Source organism: Carassius auratus, chromosome 12, assembly GCF_003368295.1.
Source record: "Carassius auratus strain Wakin chromosome 12, ASM336829v1, whole genome shotgun sequence".
Taxonomy (NCBI): domain Eukaryota; kingdom Metazoa; phylum Chordata; class Actinopteri; order Cypriniformes; family Cyprinidae; genus Carassius; species Carassius auratus.
Genome location: NC_039254.1, coordinates 10,295,251 through 10,321,129, shown reverse-complemented (window position 1 = coordinate 10,321,129; position 25,879 = coordinate 10,295,251). Strand labels below are relative to the sequence as shown.

The following is a 25,879-nucleotide window of genomic DNA, read 5'->3' as shown; positions in this document are numbered from 1 at the left end:
ATAAGTATAAATCCACATTTAAAAAATCATTTTGTAAAAAATATTCATACATTGGCTTTTTTTTTTTTTTTTACAAAAGTAATTGAAGCATTGAAGCAGAAGTGTAAAGCAGTGTAGAAAGGAATCTCAATTAGGACACTGATAAAAGCAAGCAATTAAAGAAAATTAACTGAGACGAATGACTTTTTAATATGTGATGGGAATACGAAAAACATTGCAAATAACCAAAGTAAAAATAAAATCATACAAAAGCATCAATAAAGCTACTGAAATATTATTTAAAGACAAAAATACAATGAAATTGCAATCTAAAAAGTATTAATTTGGTGCAGTCCTGATGTTATACTATATGTGTGCGCGAAAGTCATTATATATTAGAGTCAGATGCTGTAATAATAAATAAATTGGACATTTATTTTAATAAAATAAATTGGATTTTATGGAAAGGCAATTTCTGCAGAGACGAGCAGCAATGAGAAATGTTTTATACTGTGATGGACAAATAATTCATGACCACAATTGAGGGCACTTTGCCTTTATACCAAATGAAAACAGGAAACAAATCCCATTTTCAAGAAGAATCGAGTGCGGTTTCGAACACAGCTTTCAAGTCATGCAAACAAAATGATGTCAAAGAAACTTTGGTCAACGTGTGAAAGTGGCGTTCATAAGGCACTGCAGTGTTTTGCACAGATCAGGACACTTAAAACGTTTTTTTTCTCCAGAAAACTAAATACTACTCAACATAAACATTCATTTACATTAGCTTGTCGTTCAGCGACTCGTGTATTAACGAGTTTTGCATTCAAAACACACAGAACTCGTGCAAACCTCACACACACTGACACACAGAAGTACATTCAAACATATATAAATACAGTACGTATGACTCAGAAGAGAGACGAGAGTAGAAAAGCAGGACAGAGAGAAATCTATAATCAAAGGCATCAGAAACAGGTGCATTATGGAGGTAGATAGCAGAGTTTAGAAGAACAGGGTTGTGTTTTGGTTTGATGGAGGCACAGGAAAGTGAGAGACTGCTTAACTTTTGATGGAGAGAATTTGGCTTCAGATGAAGGAGGCTCTCCAGGACTCCTGTGGGATCATTTTAAGCAACCATGTCCCTCGGAAAGAGCTTGAAAGTGTGTTTTGGTTCAGACGAAAATCATGGAGTAAGACGGACACCTGCAGTCCTCAGAGAATGACTCTCGAACCCAGGACCCCGAGCAACCTGGAGCTGAAGCGGCCGACCAGAAGGATCTAGTGGAGGAGACACTGACGTCAAAAATAAAGTCTAAAAAGTGCAGTTTCTGGAAAGCTCATAAACACATGAATTCATCTCCAGAGCTGCTCTGAGAGGCACTTCATTAATGTTTTACGGGTTATTTGAGAAAAACTATCGTCATATCAAACACAAAGAAGCTTAAAGGTCTTCACAGCAACCTGTCAAAATAAAAGTTGTTAAAAACTAAATCAAAACTTTCTTTTTTTAAGGAGTAATCAGATCATTTTCACCATGTTTTAATTATAACAGTAAATCTCTGTTGTGCAGCATTTTTTTACTGCAAAAGAAATGTGATAAATCAAAATAAAGAAAAAGATAGTTTGTTAGATTTTAATTTGATAACAAACTTAAGATAAATTAATGTTTTATGCCTTTTTTAAATTACCAGACAAATTTAAGTACATTACAAAAAACAATTAAAAGGCCCTAATATTGTAGTGTAAGGGTTAGAGCCAAATTACTGAATTTAGTTGTTTTTATGAATTATATTAATTAGACATGCTTTTAATTATTAAAATGTAATTAAAGCAGAATAAAATAAAATGGAAAACAGAAAAAAAGACTAAAATAATTTTAAAATAAAAATTCTAATAATAATAATAATAAAAGAAATATTAAAACAGAAAACAGATAATTTTAGGAAGAAATAAAATAGATTTCAGGGGGCCTTAGAAATTACATTTTTGTTAAACTTACAATAAAATGCTGTTAAACTGTATTTTTAATATTAATTTAACCATTAAAATGGAGTCTAGAAAAGAAATAAATTAATCTGAATTTTGTCTTGGGATAAAACAGATTTCATATGGATTTAAAAATATTTTTTGTTAAACTTATAATAAATAGTTGTTACATTGTATAAGTTTCATGACTTCAATTAATTATGCATGCTTTTTAAATAATAATAAAAGGTTATGTAAATATTAAATGCAGTCCAGAATAAAATGTAATCCAGAAATTATTTTTAATGGAATTTAAGAAAAAAAAAATGTAAACAGATTTTTTATCCACTCTCTATTTTAAATATAGTTTGTCTCACGATGAATCAGCCTGTTGATTAACCAATAAATTCATTAAACAGCGAACCTTTGGGGATTTAAGGCAAGTTGGAGGTTTTCCTAACAGTAAGAGGTTATTTCTGAAGAATTTAATTGTTAGGAATGTTTTGTTAGTTTTTGTGTATTCATGTACTTTACATACCTGATGTTCTGCAACCCGTCGCCACGGCAGCGGTTATCGGTCGTCATGGCGTCGCTCTGACATTCGACACATACGGTTCGTTCGGGAACCAAACCAGCGCTCCACGGTTTGACCTTACACGCAGCGCTCGCCTGCTTCACACGCATCTGCACACAGTAACTACACACACACACACACACACACACACACACGAGTTCACATTTACACTCTACACATAAAGCACTATTCACTGTAAATGTTGCAAACTCATGATATAAGCAAAGATGTTTGGTTGCACACTGTATTAAAGTCGCCTGATGATGAATGAACACTGAATCGTGTTGTTATTTCCACCAGGACTTCCTGCAGGCTGTATAAAGCTAAAGGTCAGTCTTCCCACGCTGGATTTCATTTGTTTGATGTGTTATGTCTGTGGACGTCCTTTCCTCCTGCTCTCTGACACACACACACACACACACACACACACACCACGCTGAAACTCTACACCTGTGATTAATGAAAGGGTTTGCTCTGGGTTTCCTGTGTGTGCTGTTAGGAAGGATCCTCACACAGTTCATCTGAACCTGCACCTGCTGTTTAACTCCTCATTATCTGATCTCACACACAGTAATCTGATTTCCTGGCCTTGGGCAGGTGTTACGAGGGGTTTAAGAAGGGGTATAAAGCCATTTAAGGACGGGTTAGTAAAATCATTTACTTTAATTAAGGTGTGGAGTTTGCTGTACTCAAAATACAAGCAGTTAAGACCCGTTTTATGGCTGTTAGTATGAATATGCTAGTCTTAGGTTTGCTATAAGCTAGTGTGCTTTAAAAAAAAAGGACAAAATGACCTCATCAGGTTTTCTGTCCAATCAAATGCTTTCTGAAATCTGAAGCGTCCCGCCCCCTTTACCTTATAAGGTCATATATTTGGATAATGTTGAGTAAAAACACAGATGGCAGCCCATATCAAGTCTGTTTGATTTAAACTCTGATTAAAGATCATTTCATTAATCCTAATAAACAGCTTCATATTCATCTTGTTCTCACACTGTGCCGTTAATCTAGACAACACTTTTTATTTAAACTCCCATCACAAAGTTATCTGTTAATGCAGCGTTTTGCTCTTTTTCAAAGCGGTTTGCAGCTGCTTTCTAGAACATCCCGCCGCTCTCACCTCTTCTTCTCCTCCTTCATAAGCATGTGCGGCCGTCTCCAAGGGTCCTTAAAGTTCCGCTTGAATGAGTCAGGCAGGATTTTGGCCACCTCTGAAGAAGAGGAAGAGATCAAGATAATGAAAGAGCAAATTAAACTCCTCCAGAGATGAAACCAAAGCAGGAACAGAGCACAAAACAAACGCACAAACCTTTCCCACATGCTTTTACAGCAGTCTGCTTCCTGCTTCATCTCTGAAACAGTTTCTAAACTTGCTTACAGTATTTCTCATTCTTGTACTTAACAACGGTAGTTTTTTATGGAAGCCTGTTATCGCCACTAAATAAAAAAACTTTATCTCACAATGTTTACTTTTTATCTTTTATCACTTGCAGGATATAAATCAGAATTGCAAGATATAAAGTCCAGACCTGATGGGAAAAATACCTTGCAATTACTGTTCGTGTATATAAGATATATACTTGCAAATTTGAAAAAGTCAGTTGCGAGATATAAACTTGATTTTTTTCTCAGAATTGCATGTTTAAATCTCGCAATTCTGACTTTGTAGAGACATGTTTATGGCATATTTGCTTATGGTGCAATGCAATGCTATTAAAATGGTCTGTGAAGACATGAAAGGGTGACTAATAACAGTTAAAACTTTTATAAAAGGTTTTGCAGGATTTGTGTGTGGTCAAATGTCTTCCTTTGAGATCTCAGCATAACTGAAAACACACAGATCTAGTAAAATACATCTCTTCATGTGATACTGACATCGACTCGGATTCTTTAGACAAACACATTTTTAATTCCCTCTTATTCTCACCCTGGATCACACACACACGTACACTTAAAAACTCACTTGAGCTTCCTACACAGACAGCATTTAAAGAGATTATATGCACGCTGCCGATGCAAAGCCCTTTTTTTAATTAGATTGTATAATTCTACTTCTTTAAAGAGAAGCCAATTTTTTATCAGCATTGCACAGCATGCATCCTTCACGGAGAAGCCAAACCCAGTCTAAATCTTGCCAAATCTTTCATAAATTCCTTCTGCATGAGTGTTTCTAATACAGCGGCTGAGGGAGTGATGGCAAATTTGACTTCTTTCTCTCTCTAACTTTTTTTTCTTCTTTGGGAAAGCATAGAAATTCCATTGTGGGTTTTGTATTTTGCTATTGGAGCACACTTGAGAAAAAACAACATCTGTTGTCCTTTCCATTTTATCCCAAGTGTTCAGTTTCTGAGAAACCTGGATATGTGGGAAAAAGTCCACTGCGGTTGGGATGCTGCCTTAGAAGTGTGCTGCCTGTGTAGACAGCAAGATTGAACAGAGCTAGTATGTATATTACCTTTAGCTGCGCTGCAGGTCTGTGTGTGTGCGAGACATCCTCGGCGCTGTTTGAGGTCGGGACAGGGCGTGCCTCCGTTGTGAGGGGGCGTGGCTACCTGTCGGCTTCGCTCTGTAGTCCCCGCCCCACAGACGGACGAACACGGAGACCAGGGACCCCACTGTCGCACCTCACAGTCTACAGCTGCTGAGAGGAGACCAGAGAGAGGAGCAAATGCTTTCTTTAATACAAACATAAAAACCACTCACATGCATTAAATCATCATGAGTGAAGCAAGCATTAAGACTCTGTAAATCTGGGATTTATTGCTGTTTACAAGCCTGTTTGACCCTCAGAGCAGTAAATTCAGCTTTTTGCAGATTTATTGGTCTAAGGCTATAAATAGATTTAAAGATAAACTGATTCAAGTACACACACACACACAAATGATTCCCATGCATTCAGTTGTCAGGAGTAAAACAAACACATAAAAAGCAATTATATTAAAGTACATTAATACCGAAAATAAATGCTTGGGCTGAACCAACATAAAAATAAACCAAGTTTGCATCAATCTTTTTTGAGTTATGATGGCAACTTCTAATTAAACCGTTCGATTAGCAGACTACACTGAATTCAAGGGATTTAATTTGTCGCAAATGTTTAATTTGATTGCTCATAATATGCCTCTGGACAAAAACTTAAACACTAAACACTTATTTTAATAAAAAAACGCATGACATGTTTGGAACTAGAAGTTCCCAAAGTCAAAGACAATTTCATTAAGTTTTTATTTCGGTTTGAATTACAACATTGCTGTCAAAAGAACTCATCAAAATAATGTTTGCAACTTGAAAGTTTTAAGAAATCAATGAGTTTTTATTCTGTATGCATTTAATTACATAGGTCCACCGTTTAGCACGCAGGTGAAGAATGCATGAACACTGATCACATTAGAGTTTACAATCACGCAGCTGTGTGCAGCGACATCATACACACCCTCAAACTACACACAAACAAGAAGAAAGCAAACGCCGCTGAGTCTGGATCTCAAGAACACAGCTGCTCTCTCCTGTGGGCTTCAGAGGAACCGAGATCCGCATCAGTTTCACGTGGGCTACACGCTCCAAAGTGTTTGTAAACTCAGCTAGTGATTTCTGTGGCGCATCCTGAAGTGTTTGAGTGTTTGTGATCCTGTGTTCAAGAGAACGAGGAAACATTTAGGGTCTTTGATTTACTCAGTACTGCTTCTACACGTCAAGTTAAACTTCCACACCAAGTTAAAATTAGGAGAAGTTAAATGTCAAAGTAGACATTGAAGAAATTTGACAAAATTGGTTTGTGTTTGGTTTTTTAGTCAAAAAAGAATGTATTTTGCACACTTAAGCAAAATTTGGGATATAATATTTTTCATGGTCATAAATAAAAGTGTAGTCCGTTTTATCAGAAAATACTATTTCAGTCAAACAACGGCATTTTAGTGCCACATAAAAAAAAAATTGGAGATTACAAGTCCTAATATTTCTAGAATAAAGTCAAAATACTACGAGAATAAAGTCGAAATGTGTCGGAAATAAAGTCGAAATGTGTCGGAAATAAAGTCGAAATGTTTAGAGAAAAAAGTTAAAATGTTTCAGGAATAAAGTCGAAATGTTTAGGAATAAAGTCGAAATGTTTCAAGAATAAAGTCGTAATGTTCAGAGAATAAAGTCGAAATGTTTCGGGAATAAAGTCGTAATGTTTAGGAATAAAGTCGAAATGTTCAGAGAATAAAGTCGAAATGTTTGGGAATAAAGTCGAAATGTTTGGGAATAAAGTCTAAAAGTTTGGGAATAAAGTCGAAACGTTTCGGGAATAAAGTCTAAATGTTTCGGGAATAATGTCGAAATGTTTTATTCTCTTAATATTTAGACTTAAATCTCGTAGTCTCAGATTTTTACAGTCGTACGGTCTTTCTACTTCAAAATCTCATGTTTAATTCAAGGTGTTTACTTGCCATTTGTTTATAATTGTTTGTTAAATTGATTAGAAAAAGAAATTTGTGAAAATTTTTATTAATGGAAATCCTATTCCAATTTTTTCCGGTGTATCATTAATCCAGTTAAATTAAGACATTAATGGAGTGTTGTTAGACTGAATGATCACATCATAAATACAACACTGGCTACTGTACAGCATGTTCCCTATAAGCCTGTAGCCTAATGCATCTGGGGCCGGTTGCATAAACATAGTCATTATCTTAAGACTGTGTCTAAGAAATAGTCTGACTAACTAAAGTCACTGAAGAAAGACCATTGCATAAAATAAGCTCACACCTATCTTTATTAAGATAGTCTAAATCGCAGTGATTTGTGGGAAAAATAAGACGCTAAACAACTTAAACAAAATGGCCGACAGTTCGCGCTCGTCACAGTTTTCCTTTGCGGAAAATATTTGTATATTAGAGGAATACAATGCTGCTAAATCGACTCTAATGAACAAATTTAACGATTACAACGGCAATAGCAAAAAACACAAAGCTTGGACAACAATTACGGAAAGAGTTAACAGTGTCAACCCATCTGTCAACCGATCTGTCAAAGATGTTCAAAAACGGTTTAAAAATATGGTTCAAGAGGCAAAAAAGGAAATTTTTAAGCGAAAAAATCCAGCAACGGGGGGAGGACCATCTCCTAAATTGAAAAGGACAACGGAAATGATCATCGAAATATACGGAGACGAATCTCCGATGTTTTGGGGAATCCCGGGGGGGAGGGAGAGCGGAGTATCCGGGCGGACGTTACCCACAGCGGTGAAAGATACACAGTCTCATACCGCTGTCACATCAACCCCGCTTGGACAGTCTCGTGAGTAATAATGTTTCGATGGTGATTGTTTTTGCTTCATTTCAAACACTGTAGGTTACTGCTCTGTTTTAGATTGAGTAACACTTATTATCTTATAGTTGACTGCGAGGTGACACTGACATTGGTCTCTCAAAATGACGAAGCTCCTGTTACAAGCCAGGATGACCAAACAACACAAAGTGAAGGTAAGCTATGCTTTCAATCTTTCAGCCCTCTACTATTCCTCACAACAATGTTTTTAGTTTAAAACAGATTAACAGTGTTTAAGTAAGCAATAACGCACAAGCGGCTGTGCTGTAGCCTATTTATTTAGTCACGGCTGAAGGCACGACGCTAAGCGGACTTATTCAAGATGCAGCACTAGCATCGAGTAGGCTACTTTATTGCTTAAAACAGTTACGATAAAATACAAATATTATAAAATACAATAAGTGGACACAGGTTAGGGGAAATCACGTGCTGTGCAATACCTAGGCTAGTTGCTGCAGGACAGTGTTTTCAGATTATATATAATCAGACTACTTTTGTCAATAAAGACCATTTAACCTGTTCAATGTTTCACAAATTTTTTGTGTGTTCACATAGCCTGTGACACAAAAAAAAAACAGAAGTCTATGCAGTGTCCCAGTTTACATAGCTAAGTAATTGTTTTGTGTGTTTTTGTCTAAAATGAATGAACTACAAAAGGGTGAAGTAGCATGTAGTGTATTTTTATCAGAAAAAAAGTACAACAAAAAATACAGTGCCTGTTACTTTTCAAATTTTGCTAATGTTGTTCTTGTTCTTTTTTACATTTATTTTTAAAGATGACGATTTGGACAGCACCCAAATGGCACCTGTGGGAAGTGGCTCAGACACCGAGAGACAGAAAGATGCTCCAAGCAAGATAACCATGAACAATATACTTGAAAAACAATATCAAATATTAACACTGGAAGAGACTAAACTAAAATTAGAAATACAAAAACTAGAATTAGAGAAAACTAAGCTAAAGTTGGAGCTACAAAAACTTGGACATGAACTATAGATCTCATCGAACATTGTCCAATAACTAATCAAACAATTGTCTATTTAATAAGTACTGGTATTTAATTTTGAATTTAAATATGTAATGTTTACATACAGAATCTTTAGAGATATTTAAGAGATTTGAAGAATTTTAGTGTAAGTTAATGTGTAGTGATTTGAAGATTATATCATATTTCAGCTGATTGTACTGATACTATGCATCAAATATTTTGTAAGTATTGTCTCAATTAATAAATTATAATATGTCCACTTAATTTAAAAGTATAAATTCTTTCATTGTTCTCAGTCAAACTGAGAAAATGTTTTCTACAATCATCTGTCGAATGTAGCGCACAGATCCATCTTCCCCTCCTGCCTCAGTAATCTCCAAAGTGGGTTCTTCACAAATTTGGTCATGCTCCAAGTCTGGGAGTGCAAGATCTCTATTAAATGGAAAATTATATTTTACTCATTTAATTTAAAATCATTGGGGAATATGTAGCTAGGAGTTTTAATTACAGTTAAAAACATATTTATTACCTTGCCATGTTGTGAAAACAACGCATGCACAGATAATGTTGCAGACTTTTTCTGGTTTCATTTTGAGCTCTGCATGCAGACAATGAAATCTTCGTTTCAGGACTCCAAAACACCTTTCAATAACATTTCTTGTTTTGGTATGGGCTGTGTTGTACCGAGCTTGAGGCACACTGACTGGATTTAAGAAAGGTGTGAGTAGCCAGGGTTTTAGTGGATAACCAGAGTCACCCAAGAGCACACCATGCAATTCTCCTCTCTCAAATGCTTAATGAATTTGGGAATTCACTAAAATTCTAGAGTCATGGGTTGATCCTGGCCAACGAGCAACACAGTTGAGCACTCTTAGTTTGGCATCACAAATAGCCTGCACGTTAATACTGTAGCCTTTCCTATTAACGAACAATGGCTCATGAGTTGAAGGTGCTTGAATCCTAATGTGTGTTCCATCAATGGCTCCAACTACATTTGGAAATCCTGCAATGTTGAAAAAATCTGCCTTCACCTTGTTCAAGGTAGAGACATCAGTCAGATAAAGTGGAAGTCTTCCTGACAGTGCACAGGCAACCCGATGAATAATTCTTGATGCTGTAGACTTGTGTACCCCAATTAAGTCTGCAGCTGTGTTTATAAAACATCCTGTGGCAAAGAAGCGTAGAGCTAGACATACTTGTAGAAGTGGAGAGATGCTAAAATTTCTTGAAGTTTCAGGCCTCAAATGCTCCTCCAAGTCAATTGCTAGTTCTTGTATTGCATGTCTAGGAAACCTTAGCTTCTCCAGCAGTTCCTTTTCAGAAAGGACTTCTAATGGGTTTGAACGATCTTTGAAAACTCTTTCTCTTCTTATTGCCCTTTCATAAAAGCAAATATTAAAATGTGCCATACCGCAAGACAAAGTCGGGCCACATTTGTGAATCTAGAGCACTTGACAGTTTATTCGTTTCCATGGCAACATAGATTGTAAAGGAAAGTTAGTCAAGGGGGAACCAGTCTTACTTTTTTGTCTTAAATTAGACCAGTCTAAAATATTATGCAACTGACTTAAAAAGTAAATACCAGTCTTAAAGAAAAAAATTAGACGACTAACTTGCAAGACTAGTCTTAAATAGATTTATGCAACCGGCCCCAGGTGTATGTGTTTGTAGTGGAATCTGACATTCTACTTGAGCTTTAGCATAAATCTTTAGAATTAACCGCCTGCATGTGTAACATATGCTCACGTGCAAACCACACGAACACAGCTGGCATGCACACATGCAAACAGGTACTGTAAGTGTGTGTGCACATTTCTCACACACACACACACACAGATCTCACAGAGCACATGTAGACTGCAGATGGAAACTATCAACGCACTGATGCATGAAACACTGGGCCAATATTAAACAAAACACCCAAGGAGCAAATTAAACTAAGATAAATTTAAAACAACTCAAATTTACAATTATAATAAACCAATGCATGTGTGTTTGATCTAAACTGATGTGCACTCTATCTGTTCAGAAACTTTAAAACTTTTTATTGCTGTTTACAGCCGTTTGACCCTCAGAGCAGTAAATTATGTTTTTACACTGCTGTAAGTATACAAATGGATTTAAAGGAAAAAAGTGATTCAAAATAGAACTCAAAGTCAATTTACATCTTAATTTACAATTTACATCAAGTATTATCAAGATACTTTAACATGAGGACCAAATGGTCATCATATGTGAAGTCGAAATTAATATAAATTAATAATAAATAAATAAAATTAAGTTGAGTTTTAAAATTAAGTTTAGTTTCTAATGCAAATGGCAGCCATTTTTTCCTTTCCTTTAAGCAAAACCTTAAAAAAACAAGACTTCATCTTAAGTCATTAAATTGATTTAAGAGCGTTTAGTAATTTACACTGGAACAGAAGCCAAAAATACTAAGAAACCAATTTTTTTGTATTGCATTACATTGTATAATGTAAAACCACATAAAAGCTGTACAACAATGCATGTAAAATATTTAAGTGCACATCTCAAAATCTATCACTGAAATGTATAATTATGTAAATTATATGGATCCTTTATTTTCAACCCATTTTATGGACATCATTGTGATGATTCCCTTGTCAAACCTAGTTTGGGACATTTCACAAATCAAAAGTTTGACAAGACAAAACTGAAAGCATCCCTGGTTGGGAATCACTGCTTTATTTCATTCATGTCGTTCTGACCTCACGGCTCGTTCGTTCTCATTCTTCTCTTCTTCCACACCAGAGTGACACATCTCAACAATGAGCGCAAACACACTCACAAACACACACACACCTCCATACAAAGGCCCTGTCAAATTCCCCACATTCCCCTGCATTAGTTCTGCAGATCTGCCTTGTGTGCCATTCCCAGACAAACCTCCCCTCGCTCGCACCATCACCGGTGGTCCAAAGGGCCCGACAGCATTTTAACGTTCCTGCGCACTCCAGGGTCACCAAAGGTCACAAGCGTTGTGATCGGGTGACCTGCTGACCAACAATGTCTTAATTGTAGTATTATCTGTGTATTCAGAGTCAAACACGGTTCCTTTAAAAACAAAATACTATTAAAATACTAAACATATGGCATTGAACGTCAGCGTTCTTCTAAACACTTTGTGAATCTGTTAGATCTAGAGCACATGTGGATTTCTGTGAGTTTGATGAAATGAAACGAGAGAGAAAACAATATAAATAATCTTACTGTTTCGACATCGTAACTGATGGCACACTGCTGACATGATGACTGGATTATGATTTGTTGCGATTTGGCTCTATATGAAAGACATTTGTTCTTTAATTTACTTATTTTTTTGTTAAATTAATGCAAGACTGAACAAACGTTGTGTTGATTATTGATACGCACATATTGTTACACATTTATACCGTAATAATGCAACTATAAATGTTTTGGATGTTATAATTAATTTTTATATGGTGCACAGTGTTTCACTTTGATTATGATTTGTTTGGAGTGGTTTGTGTTTTGTATAGATTCAAAGTGTCCGATATTTTTACATAGTTCAATAAATACCAAAAATAAAAATAAAAAAAATACAGGAAATCTCTAGACTATATAATGCTTCTTCCCGTACAAAAGACCATCTCCTGTTGTATCTCACATCAAAATACACACATATTTGTTTAGAGCCGTTTTGGACTGTTTTGGCTTGTAGGTTTCTCTCCTGATTCAGACCAGACCACTTTTTGACTGGAGGAAGTGTTATTATGGACGTTAGCCAGAAGCAATGCTTTGGAGTTAAACACGTCTCGATGGACTTGTTTCTTACAAACACGCAGCTTGTTTTTATCAGCTGTTTGGACTCTCGTTCTGACGGCACCCATGCACTGCAGAGCATCCATTGATGAGACACTGATGCAATGCTACATTTCTCCAAACCTGACAAAGATTTCGACTCGTTGAGAGCCAAAGCATCACACCTCCTCACACATTCCCAGATGGAGCAGCTCTTCTCGTCTTAGTTAACGTTAGGTCCGTCAGAAGATGATGTGGGAGGACAGAGAGGAACCGGAGGAGGAACGTGTGGTTTTCCTCAAGATAACACATTCATGCGTGCTCTTATTCGCTCTCACAGCACACGGGTGTTTATGAGGGCCACCAAACCCACAGCAGATATTCCCCAGCATTCCTCCACTGTCAGGAATCTGTCACAGAGACAATACAGCTCTGTCCTGAGACTCACATCAACACACTAACCTCACAGCAAAGACAGAGTCGTGTAAACTGCTTCTTCAGAGTAAGATCAAATGATCAAATGATGAAATGTTTGCAGAATGAAAGTCTCTTAAGGGATATGACGTGAAGCAGACTGCATAGAAACATCTCAACGTGTTTGGATCTACAGAGTATTTACATTAGGTTGTACTTCATGCAGATCTGCTCTCCTCCGTTAGCTGCATTAATGGCACGGTGTGTTTAACATGCCATGCACTCACGGTTGAACAATATACATGTTTAACACGTCCGGCTTCACATTGCTCAGTGTAAATGTTATAGCTCTGTTATTATATGTTATTAACTGTTGGGCAATATATATAACCCTCCAGTCATTCTGCTGTAGTAATATAGTTCATTTGTGGTTCAGACTGTAACTGTAAATGACCCACAGCCTTGAACAGCATCAGCTAAAGTCAGATAACAGCCGAGACTGGGAACAATTTCTGGGAACATCAAGAGCAGATGATTAGATCATTAGATGAAACCTGCTCCAGGGTACAAGAAAGAGGGAAATAAATGGGTTTCTGCTCCATTCCTCTTCTGTCTATTTCTGTACTTGGTTTAAACTGGGTGTTTGTTCACTCCATGTTGCTGATGTGACATCCTTCTTCATTAAATGGACAATATATATCTTGAATATTCACAATACATTAGTATTAGAGATGTTTTATTAGCCTCTGATGTAAACATCCGTAGCAAAAATGGCGTTAGATTTGATACAGGTCAAACTGTTAATTTCAATAAAAAATAAATTAATAAATTAGTAAATTAAAAAATGTTAATGTAAGACTGCGTTTCATTTTTTTTTTTTTTTTGGTTTGGTCTGTTTGTTTTTTGTTTTTGTAATGTCAAATTATACAATTTTGGGAGAAATGTTTCGATACTTCAAACGAATGTTTTATTGTGAATATGAGATTGATCTCGGAAGGGTTTATGAGCACTTTAACGAAACATTTTAGCATCGATGGCTATGTGGTGGACAGATATAGTTTAATAAAATCAATGTTTAAAGCCATTTCTGAGCAAATACAGAAATATAAAGACATATAAAAAAATTGAATACGGCACTATAATTGTACAATATCACCAAGCCCTAAAACAAACCCAAACTCATAAATCTGTTTAAAGATTTATGAGACTGTTAAATGAGTTAAATGAGTGAATGAGTAAATGACTGTTTATGAGACTGTTAAAGACTTGTTTTCCCTTAGCTATATATATATATATATATATATATATATATATATATATATATCTCAAGTCTGTATCTGAAACTCACACATATGGCAGTAATCATGTGTCTGAATGAATCAGATCAAACTGTTGTTTAGAGACGTGAACAAACCAAAACCAACCGAATCCTTCCAGTCCAACATTACTCATAATAATAATAATAAAAAACATAATAAAACGAGTCGCACAGCGACGACGGCAACGAGCGATCACAAAGACAACAGCAAACCTGCCAACAATTCATGAGTGAACTTTGAAGAACTGGTGACTTTATTTAAGAGATGTGTGTACATTTTCAAAAATGTTTTTCAAACTATTAAACTCCTTTTGTTCAATGTTTTGCTTGTAAGCTCTTTTTGCATCTCTCTTTTCAATAAAATCACTCTGTCTTTGATATGTTTTTAATGCACTGACATCCAGACATGTCTAATGTGTGACTGGAGTGTTTTCAGGACTTAGGTTTTACAGCGTAAACAATTGTGCAACTCTGAACTCCAGAGGAGCTCAACAAACCTGGAAGACGCTCAAGACCTCCCTCGAGTCAGAACACAGAGATGAAAGCCATCTTTACATCAAGTCTTGGGCTTTTAAAGAGCAGAGTGCTGGGATGTTTTATAGCTGCGGTGATGGGCTGATAGGATGTACTGTTTATACACATACATAGCTGTTTCTGAGCTCTGTTGCTGTAGTTCAGACAGCTGAGAGACATACAGACAGCAGATAATGACGGCTGTGGTAATAACCCAACACACATTCACTCAGAGACACCAGCTGTTTCTGTCAATACTCATCCACAATCTCGTTCAGACGTGTTTGCTCAAACACCTCATTTGAGACCACGTTTTGAACAAATGATGGCAGAATTTCTTTCTTTCTTAAGTATCCAATAGCAAATTTAGAAATGTAACTGTTTTGTTATCATTAATTCTCCCCCATGTTTTTAAAGCTTTTTTTTTAGTTCTGTAAAATGCAAAAAGAGATGCTCTTAAAAAAAAAAAAAAAAAAAGCAAATGCAAATGGTGACCATGACTTTTAAGAAGCATAAAAGAAACATGAAAGCATCATAACAGTTGTTCATATGTCATTTGCACTATATTTCTAAGTCATATGATGCTTTAAGTGAGGAATAGACCCAAGTTTAAGATTTTTCTCACTGATAAATCTTGTTAAACTCGAATACAATTAAGCAAGGATAATAAAAAATAATAAAAAATAAACATTTTCAGTAAAAATGATTTAAAAGGCAAATTCACCTGAAAATGAACTGATATGTGAAGACTGTGTCATCAAATTATTGAAATATTAACCTAAAATATCAGAGTAAATTTCAAATAGAGCCAAATTATACAAAAAAAAAGCAACAAATAATATAAAAATGTAATTATATAAGTTAAATAAAAAGATTTTAAATATTCCTATTTTTCAAAAATAAAAATGTTTTTAGAAATTGTCTTTAAATTGAACGGAAAGGTCCTTGAAATTAAAAAACAAAGGCTTGTATTTACATGTATGTGTAATAAACAGAGGTGTCCTTGTTACAGTGTAATATATTTAAGTAATATGTGACCTTGACTGGAGCACAAAAGCAGTCTGAAGTCTCTGGGGTATATTTGTATAGGTCAGAATGATTGAGTTTTCTTTTATGCCAAAAATCATTAGGATATTAAGTAAAGATCAAGTTCCATGAAGATATTTTGTACATTTCCTATCATAAACACACAAAAATTTACATTTTGATTAGTAATAAGCATTGCTAAAAACTTCACTTGAACAACTTTAAAGGCGATTTTCTCAATATTTAGCTTTTTTTGCTCCCTCAGATTCCAGATTTTCAGCCAAATATTAACAAACTAAAGGCTACATAAATGGAAAGCTTATTTATTCAGCTTTCATATGATGTATTAATCTAAATAAATAACTACCCTTATGACTGATTTTGTGGTCTATAGTCGCATATTTATTAACTACATGCAGGCATACTTTACTACAAGGCTAGGGTTAGGTACACAGATTAATTATAATAAAACAGGTCATAGACGAAAAAAACCCGAATACCTTTATTTTAATTACTAACTGACGCGCGTGCATGAGAGCGGCGTGACGTCACAGCCACGGTGTAACGGTCTCACCTGAGATGTGGCACGCGCTCTGATAATCGTCGCAGCAGTCCCCGCTCCTCCGGCAGTATGTGTCGCAGTAACACACGCTTCTCCTCGCGCTCCTCTCCACGCACTCGTTATTCCGTCCCGGACAGCATCTCGGTGACGGTCTGTCCGCGCATCCCGCCTCAGACGAACCACACGCGCACATCACGAGCGCGATCACCGCACAAACGCGCGTTAAACCCGTCAGCATCATCACAGAAAGACTTCGGGGTCGCTCTGATACAAAAGATGCCGCTTTAGAGAAGTTTCTCGCAAATCCGAGCACTTTCAGACGCAGCGAAGGAGAGCGGCGCTTCGCGTCAGCAGCATCACTGAACTTCATCTGAAGGCGCGTTGAGTGAGTGACGCTCATGACGCAGCGCCGCCCGCAGGACGCATGCGCAATCACACCCTCACACACAGCGCAGCTTTCAGATTAACAAAACAATCACTCAGTAATATACTTAATTATTATTATTATTATTATTATTAACAGCCTATAAGTGTGTGTATATAAATATATTTATATTTATGATGTGATTTTATTAATGAAATGTGCACTGTTATCAAATATATTATATTATTTGATCATGTTTATATACATATAGACACACACACACATACAAATCTGTTTTCTAAACCCATAAAGAGTTCTAAAATAGTTTATCACAAGTATATCAAATGTTGATGCAAAAACATGAATTCTAGAAAACTAAATTCTAAATATCTGGATATATTTATGAGGTTCTGGTGCATCTCGCACCAAATCCTGCTTCATTTCCGTCTCTGGTTCTGACGGCACATTTAGATGATTTGATCTGATCTGAGATCAGCCTCTGAGCTGTTCTTACACAACATCTGTTAGTGTTTCCTCAGGTCTGGCTGATGGACGTGATTATATGATTATGAAATCAGAGCAATCAGAGAGAGGTTACAGTCACTGATTCATGCCACGGAGTCTGTCTGTCTGACGGATATTCACAACAAACACTGAAGAAATGACAAATATCTCAAATAACACTTAATAGAGAACAGATTCTGCCAAAGCATTTGAGCGAGTCTGTGCACAATGAACACTGCGTAAAAATAAGAGTGCAAGAACTGAGAACTTTTTTTCTTGTTTTGGAGTGGAAATATGTAACTATAAATCAAACTACATTTACTTGAGATGCAAAATGATTTAAGATATTAGGCCTGTTTTCTTAGAAATTAAAACAAAATACTCTGAATATTCTGACTGACTGATTTGACAGTGGGGTCAGGAAAATAAATTACATTAATATGAATTATAAATATTTCTAATAAACAAAACAGTATAGATTCACTTAATTTCTTTACGCTTTTGGCAGCCTTTTTTATTAATTCATTTTATTTTTAGCATAAAGCTCCGGTGATTTTGACCGATTTCTCTGACAAAACAAGTCATTTTGCATCTCAAGTAAATGCATCTTGATTCAAGAATCTTTAGATATTTTGTACTAAAGAACTTTGTCTAGTTGCAAACAGAAACTTAAACAAAAAGCCCTGAACATGAAAACAAAAGCAAATGCAGTTCATGTGTTAGTGTGAGCAGCTGGTAGCTATATTAAGAAAAATGCATTTTAAAATAATAATAAAATAAGGGGGAAAAGTAACATTAGAGTGTTATTTTAGTATTTGTGTATAGTTCATAACTTACTAATATATAATATATTTTTTTATTTTGTTAATTTTATATTTTCTGTTTTCATTTTAAGTTAGATTTTTTTTTTATAATTTTTGTTATTTTATTTTATTTTATATACTATATATGTTAATTTCTAATATATTAATAGTTTCCTTAGTAGCCTCCTTAAAATGTAAATAAACTAAAATTCTAAATGTCTGCATGCTAACTATAGATTAAATCAAATCAGTTAATATTTTTTAGATTTTATGTAATTTAATGTTTATTTTATTCCAAGTAGCAGAAGTGTGTTTTAGTGGTTTTATGTTTAGTTTTGGTGACTGCTCATAGAAGCAGAGGTCAGTCGGGTCACTCACTGTCCATCTTTCTCTGAGGATGAATGTGATTCTCTCGCGCATCAGAGCTCATGTATGTGTTCGGTCATCAGGACCATAAAACATCTGCTGCTGGGAGTTTCTGATGACCGACAGCCGGACCAACAACAAAAGACAGATACACGACTGGAAAACCACTTGTTATCAGTTGGTCGTATTGGACTTTGTGAGTTTGAAACTGGACAAGACTGGATTTGATAAAAGAGAGCGAAAGCAAGAGAGAAAGAGATTCCTTTCCATGTTTCTAACAAAGAGCTATTGTAGCGGGACATAAAGAGAGGAGGAATCTCTCAGCAGAGTGTGTGAGAGACAGACGGGAGACGTCTTCATCCCAAAACTAAAAGAAAGAATTCAAACAATCCTTCATTCCAGAACTATTGTTATTCCAGAGGTCACCACCAGATCAGACACTGCCTTAGAACACCTTAGAAGCTGCAGGAAAATTCTTCAAACAGGCTCGGGAAGACATGTTTTGCTTTCCAAGGCTGAATTATTTTGAGGAAAAATACAGTAAAATCAGTTAAATTGTGAAATATTATTACAATTTTAAAGAGCTGTTTGCTGTGTGAGTATCTTTTAAACTGTAATTTATTTCGGTGGTCAAAGCTGTATTTTCAGCATCATTACTCCAATCTTCAGTGTCACGTGATCTTCCAAAAACATAGTAATATGATGATTTGTCGGTTTTATACATTTTGTAACACGACATTTTTTTTAAAGTTTAAATTTTTAAATTTTCTAAAAATTTAAACATTTTACATTTTATGTGCTCTCATAATGTTGAGGGAAAATAATCTTAGAACAACATTCTCATTGAAATAAAAATTCATTTGAACAAAAAAGTTAGTGGAACAATATAAGAAGTTACAATCACAAAAAGAAAAAAAATGGACTGGTTAATATTTTAGAAACATATCAAAACAATGTTACCTAAAGTGTTTTAATAAATGTTGTTAGCATTTAAAGTTTTATTTCTTTTTTTTCTTCTTTTTTTTAGTTAAAAGCTTTTGTTTTAATTAAATAAATATTTTTGGGGCTTTACTTAACTATTAGTTATTTATTTAATAACCTTGATGCTGATTTGCTATTCAAGAAACATTTCTGATTATTACCAATGTAGAAAACCGTTCATATTTTTGTGGAAACTGTGATACATTAAATTTTTCAGGATTCACAGATGAATAGAAAGTTCAGAACAACACCTTTTATTCGAAATATAATTATTTTGTAAAACTAATTTTTTTGGTCACTTTTGATCAATTGAATGCATCCTTGCTTATTAAAAGTTTTAATTTCTTGAAAAAATTGTTTTAATATAAGTGTAGATATATGAAGTAATTTGTGAGATTTGTTTATCTTGTACAAAATCAGACCTTGTTTACACAAACTTTTGGGAACTTTTTAACACAATATCACAAATTTAACTGTTAATATAAAATAATTTTATTAGCACATTAGCATTTAGTCTAAGAAGCCTTCAGTCTAGATCTACAAAGAAAAGGCCAAGAACACACACATCACAGGATATGGCACAAACAATCCTAAAGGGTATTTCTAAAGGCCCCAAACACACACACACACACACATGTTTGTTTTTGTGAAAAGTGGGGACATCCCATAGGTGTAATGGTTTTTATACTGTACAAACTGTATATTCTATGGCCCTTTACCAACCCTACACCTAACCCTAACCCTCACAGGAAACTTTGAGCATTTTTACTTTCTCAAAAAAACTCATCCTGTATGATTTATAAGTGTTTTGAAAAATGGGGACATGGGTTATGTCCTCATAAGTCACGCTCTCCTTGTAATACCTGTGTCATACCCATGTCATTACACACACACACTTCACCTTAAAAACCTTTTTATTTTATAATAGCAAGTTAATTACCAACATAGTGCTACAATCTCAGCTGATTGACAAAAAAGGACTGAAATTTGGGGCAAGAAACCATAAATATCAAGAGCTGCTAATTTTATTTAGATTTCTAATATGATATTGATTTGTTTTCTTGTTTCTTCTAATATTTTGTTTTCCTATATTTTTTTATTTTTTTTATACAGCACTTTCTTATTTTTTTAAGTGCTTTATAAATCAAATTCTGAATACATTTTAAATAAATGTGAATAATAATCTTGATAACTGATCTGTGCACCTGCATTCTGGTCTTGATGACGTCCAGCGGCGTGTTTCCAAACACACTCGCCGCTCCTGCGATCGCACCGAACGCTCCGGTGATGACGGGGTTGATGGATTTGTTGGGATTGTCACCTAAAACACATCCAGAAAACACCCAATGTGATCAGATGAGACTCTTTCTGAGTGTTTTATATTCAGTGTGATGCTGCAGACTCTCACCCTTGTACCAGTTCCTCAGAGAGGTCATGACGAAGAACCGGATCGCCTGATTGGATCCCTGTTTGAGGACGGTCGCTGTGAGGCCTTGATACGTCCCTCTGATTCCTGAGAGACACATTCAGAGCATCACTTACTACAAACACCCATTATATACATCCCATCATATGCACTTTAAACTCTTTTCAGTGAATTGCAATTTACACCAAGAGTGACGAATATGAGATGAACAAACATTTTATATTGTTTCCAATACTTACAATTATTCACATACAACAACAAAAAAGGTTTTTTTTTTTTTTTTTTTTTGAGAAAAGCATACTGGAATGATAGACTATGCCAAAATAATCCAAAACTTAAATACAACATACTATCATTTCTAAAGCAATTGCTTGCTTTTTTTTTCATTTGACTTATTTGTAGCTCCTAATATAAAATTAAAGCCTGAAATGGTCCTGGCAAAATACAAGTAAAAATAAATAAATAAATAAATAAATAAATTATGGTGGATTAAATTTAATGCATAATGTTCAGACTGTCATTATCATGATGTGTATAAAGCATTGACAGAAAGACTGAAGTACAGAGCAGGAAATAAAATAAAATAAAATAAAATAAGGATGCAAATAATAAAACAATGAAATGATTCGCGGGCCCGCTCTGAAGTCGCGATCTGATTCAAATGACACAAATGACTCAAATGATTTGCGGTCCCGCTATTAAGTCCCGATCTGACTCATATTACTCAAATGATTCGCGGACCCGCTCTGAAGTCGCGATCTGATTCAAATGACACAAATGACTCAAATGATTTGCGGTCCCGCTATTAAGTCCCGATCTGACTCATATTACTCAAATGATTCGCGGACCCGCTCTGAAGTCCCGATCTGACTCGACTCAAATGATTCGCGGACCCGCTCTGAAGTCCCGATCTGACTCAAATGACACAAATGATTCGCGGTCCCGCTCTGAAGTCCAGATCTGACTCAAATTACTCAAATGATTCGCGGACCCGCTCTGAAGTCGCGATCTGATTCAAATGACACAAATGACTCAAATGATTTGCGGTCCCGCTATTAAGTCCCGATCTGACTCATATTACTCAAATGATTCGCGGACCCGCTCTGAAGTCCCGATCTGACTCGACTCAAATGATTCGCGGACCCGCTCTGAAGTCGCGATCTGACTCAAATGACTCAAATGATTCGCGGTCCCGCTCTGAAGTCCAGATCTGACTCAAATTACTCAAATGATTCGCGGACCCGCTCTGAAGTCGCGATCTGATTCAAATGACACAAATGACTCAAATGATTTGCGGTCCCGCTATTAAGTCCCGATCTGACTCATATTACTCAAATGATTCGCGGACCCGCTCTGAAGTCCCGATCTGACTCGACTCAAATGATTCGCGGTCCCGCTATTAAGTCCCGATATGACTCAAATGACTCAAATGATTCGCGGACCCGCTCTGAAGTCCTGATCTGACTCAAATGACTCAAATGATTCGCGGTCCCGCTCTGAAGTCGAGATCTGACTCAAATGACACAAATGATTCGCGGACCCGCTCTGAAGTCGCGATCTGACTCAAATGACTCAAATGATTCGCGGACCCACTCTGAAGTCGCGATCTGACTCAAATGACACAAATGATTCGCGGACCCACTCTGAAGTCGCGATCTGATTCAAATGACACAAATGACTCAAATGATTTGCGGTCCCGCTATTAAGTCCCGATCTGACTCAAATTACTCAAATGATTCGCGGACCCGCTCTGAAGTCCCGATCTGACTCGACTCAAATGATTCGCGGACCCGCTCTGAAGTCCCGATCTGACTCAAATGACACAAATGATTCGCGGACCCACTCTGAAGTCGCGATCTGACTCAAATGACTCAAATGATTCGCGGTCCCGCTATTAAGTCCCGATATGACTCAAATGACTCAAATGATTCGCGGACCCGCTCTGAAGTCCTGATCTGACTCAAATGACTCAAATGATTTGCGGTCCCGCTCTGAAGTCGAGATCTGACTCAAATGACACAAATGATTCGCGGACCCGCTCTGAAGTCGCGATCTGACACAAATGACTCAAATGATTCGCGGACCCACTCTGAAGTCGCGATCTGACTCAAATGACACAAATGATTCGCGGACCCACTCTGAAGTCGCGATCTGACTCAAATGACACAAATGATTCGCAGACTCGCTCTGAAGTTGCAATCTGACTCAAATGATTCGCGGACCCGCTCTGAAGTCACGATCTGACTCGACTCAAATGATTCGCGGATCCGCTTTGAAGACTCGATCTGACTCAAATGACACAAATGATTCGCGACTCAAATGATTCGCGAACGCGCTCTGAAGTCCCGATCTGACTCAAATGACTCAAATGATTCGCGGTCCCGCTCTGAAGTCGCAATCTGACTCAAATGATTCGCGGTCCCGCTCTGAAGTCGCAATCTGACTCAAATGATTCGCGGTCCCGCTCTGAAGTCGCGATCTGACTCAAATGACACAAATGATTCGCGGACCCACTCTGAAGTCGCAATCTGACTCAAATGACTCAATTGAATTGCCGGCCTGCTCCGTAGTCGCGATCTGACTCAAATGACACAAATGATTTGCGGACCCGTTCTGAAGTCGCAATCTGACTCAAATGATTCGCGGACACGCTCTGAAGTCGCGATTTGACTCAAATGACACAAATGATTCGCGGTCCCGCTCTGAAGTCCCGATCTGACTCAAATGACTCAAACGATTCGCGGTCTCGCTCTGAAGTCGCGATTTGACTCAAATGACTCAATTGAATTGTCCGGACCCGCTCTGAAGTCCCGATCTGAATCAAATTGACTCAAATGATTCGCGAACCCGCTCTTAAGTCCCGATATGACCCAGCATAAACTCGTTGAAAAGTGAAAGGTGAAACGACGTCTTTTTCAGGTCGTCGAAAAGACGTCTATAAAAAGACGTCCAAATTACGTCTAAATATGGTTGTAAAGTTAAAGTTGAAAAGACGTCTTTTCAGACCTAATAACAACTGTGAATTATTTTTCATATTCCTAATTAGAGAAAGAGACAATTCACAGTATATTGACACATTTATTGACACATTACATCTTTCATGTAAATTCTTGATCACATCTTAAGCCTCCTTTGATTAAACAGACCGTAAAAACAGTAATATTGTGAAATATAACTACAGAAATAATTGTTTTCTATGTGGATGCATTGTAAAATGTAATTTATGCCTGTAAACTGAATTTTTAACACAATTACTCCAGTCTTCAGTGTTACATGATCTTCAGAAATCATTATAATATATGATTTGCTGCTCAAGAAACATTTCTGATTATTATCAATGTTTAACACAGTTGTGCTGCCCAATATTTTGTGGAAACCATTACATTTATCAGTAATATTTTTAATAGACCTTGCAAAAGAGTAGAATTTATTTTGATTTTTTAAAATCATTTTTTTATGTTTCAAAGATGAACAAAAGTCTGGCTTGGAACAACGTAAAGGTGAGTGATGAAAATCTTTGGTTTAACTAACACATTAGGTAAATGGTTTCCCACAGGGGCACCAGTAGATCTCTGCCTGATCTCTGATCTTCTGCTTCTTCTGCTCCTTCCTCCATCCCAATTCTGGATTAATGAGCCACGGCAGATGTTTCCACTTTGAATACTTTAGCCTCACTGTTTTTTCTCCAACATCTAAAGTGAGAAAGAAAACAGTAACTAAAATGTAAATTAATAATACAAAAACAATGGTTGTCCAAAATGTACAAATTAAAGTGTACTCATTCTTCACGAGGGATTATTAACTAATTAGTATATCAGGGGTTGTCAACTCTGGCCCTTAAGGTGAGACTTGGGTCTCTGCAGAGTAAAAGTGGGCGTTTATGATTGAGTGTGTGTTTTCAAACTGCTGGGTGTTTCTAAATCATGCAATCAAAATGATCCCCCTTACCTAACCCCACCCCTAAACCTACCGTCACTACGTCAGCCAATCAGGTATCATGGTCTAAAAACACCCTGATCTGGTAACTCCCATTACTTTCCTGCAGAGACCTTTGCTTGGCTTAAGGTCCACTGTCATGCAGAGTTTACGTCTCAATCAGCTTCACAGTTTGTCAAGTTGTGAATATATTGTGTACACAAGGTTGCACTAGGTTGGTGCAAAACTCTCCATGTAAGTGGACCTTGAGAGACAATGTTGAGATCTCCTGCAATATGTTCTGAACATGAACTATAAAGAGGCAGAATGACTTACAACACTGGTGTCCAGTCCTGGGCTGGAGGAGCACCGTTCTGCAGAGTTTCTGCTGATCCTTGATCAGCTGCTCAGATCTGTTTAACTGGGGTTGGAGCTTAATTCTGAAAAAAGAGAAGACAACCAATATTATAATGTTAAAAAGTTAAACAACGTTAAATAATTTGATCCATAAATATGCACAACATCTGAAAATGCACAAAGATGAGAATAAAGCACTTTCAACACACTGCAAAATAAGCAATATTAAGTCACACATGCATTTTCTTTTCTTCTTATTATTCCTCTTCCAATAAGTTACAATTACCTTGTGTTTTAATCAATGATTTTCAGTCAGTTTCGTTGACTAAATATTTTCGTCATTATTTTCGTCACGAATATATTTTTTGCGGACGAAAACGAAATGAAAACTAAAAAATAAGTCACTGATGGAGACTAAAACTATGACTAAATTGATTTACATTATCGTCAACGAATAAAGGACGAGACGAAAATAGAATGTGACGAAAATCTAATCAGCAGACGGGAGAGATGCGAGGAATCAACAAAAGAACCGGCAAAACGGAACAGACTGCATGAGAGAAGAGAACCAATCAGAGCCTGACTTATTGACACGTGAAGCGAAGGTTTTCAGTTTTTGACTGAGCTCCCGGGAAGACGGCATTCGAAGAGGTGATGTCTAAAAGAGCGACAAAATGTCCACAGCTGGGAAAAAAGAAGGGGAGACTTGTGGGCTCACTTCACGTGT

The 25,879-nt window shown here is 36.3% G+C and overlaps 3 protein-coding genes across 6 annotated transcripts in view; 1 reads left to right on the top strand and 2 right to left on the bottom strand.

Moving 5' to 3' along the window:
• Positions 1-160: 160 nt before the first annotated feature.
• Positions 161-16,851, bottom strand: LOC113111805 (somatomedin-B and thrombospondin type-1 domain-containing protein-like). 2 transcript variants are annotated; one of them, XM_026276899.1, is made up of 5 exons: positions 16,449-16,851; positions 4,977-5,162; positions 3,642-3,732; positions 2,486-2,644; positions 161-1,260 (listed from the first exon to the last, which is right to left on the bottom strand). In XM_026276899.1, the coding sequence occupies exons 1-5, from the start codon at positions 16,834-16,836 to the stop codon at positions 1,155-1,157; spliced, it is 930 nt and encodes a 309-aa protein (XP_026132684.1). In that variant the 5' UTR covers positions 16,837-16,851; the 3' UTR covers positions 161-1,154. The 2 variants fall into 2 exon arrangements, with proteins under 2 accessions (XP_026132684.1, XP_026132686.1); XM_026276901.1 differs by having other exon boundaries at positions 4,977-5,159.
• Positions 7,146-9,084, top strand: LOC113111807 (uncharacterized). Its single transcript, XM_026276904.1, has 3 exons — positions 7,146-7,801; positions 7,900-7,986; positions 8,608-9,084. Exons 1-3 carry the CDS (start codon positions 7,342-7,344, stop codon positions 8,826-8,828), a joined length of 768 nt encoding a protein of 255 aa, XP_026132689.1. The 5' UTR covers positions 7,146-7,341; the 3' UTR covers positions 8,829-9,084.
• Positions 16,852-20,373: 3,522 nt separating the features above from the next.
• The window catches only part of LOC113111803 (tricarboxylate transport protein, mitochondrial), a 32,511-nt gene continuing 27,005 nt past the window's right edge, over positions 20,374-25,879 (bottom strand). Inside the window, exons 13-16 of one of the 3 annotated variants that reach the window (XR_003293356.1) lie at positions 25,132-25,235; positions 24,412-24,572; positions 20,863-20,967; positions 20,374-20,775 (exon numbers count right to left, since the gene is read on the bottom strand). The gene's annotated coding sequence lies outside the window, so the exon portion shown is untranslated. Of the gene's footprint in view, positions 20,776-20,862; positions 20,968-24,366; positions 24,573-25,131; positions 25,236-25,879 lie in introns of those variants that run through there. The other 2 variants (XR_003293357.1, XR_003293358.1) reach the window with 2 other exon arrangements.

Excerpts from the sequence above, each read along its gene's own strand:
- LOC113111807 (XM_026276904.1), top strand. The coding sequence starts at position 7,342 with ATGGCCGACAGTTCGCGCTCGTCACAGTTTTCCTTTGCGGAAAATATT. Across the intron at positions 7,802-7,899 it reads AACCCCGCTTGGACAGTCTC|TTGACTGCGAGGTGACACTG; the intron begins GTGAGTAATAAT and ends ATTATCTTATAG. Across the intron at positions 7,987-8,607 it reads CCAAACAACACAAAGTGAAG|ATGACGATTTGGACAGCACC; the intron begins GTAAGCTATGCT and ends TTATTTTTAAAG.
- LOC113111805 (XM_026276899.1), bottom strand. The coding sequence starts at position 16,836 with ATGAGCGTCACTCACTCAACGCGCCTTCAGATGAAGTTCAGTGATGCT. Across the intron at positions 5,163-16,448 it reads GAGCGCGTGCCACATCTCAG|CAGCTGTAGACTGTGAGGTG; the intron begins GTGAGACCGTTA and ends GTCTCCTCTCAG. Across the intron at positions 2,645-3,641 it reads ATGAAGGAGGAGAAGAAGAG|TTACTGTGTGCAGATGCGTG; the intron begins GTGAGAGCGGCG and ends GTGTGTGTGTAG.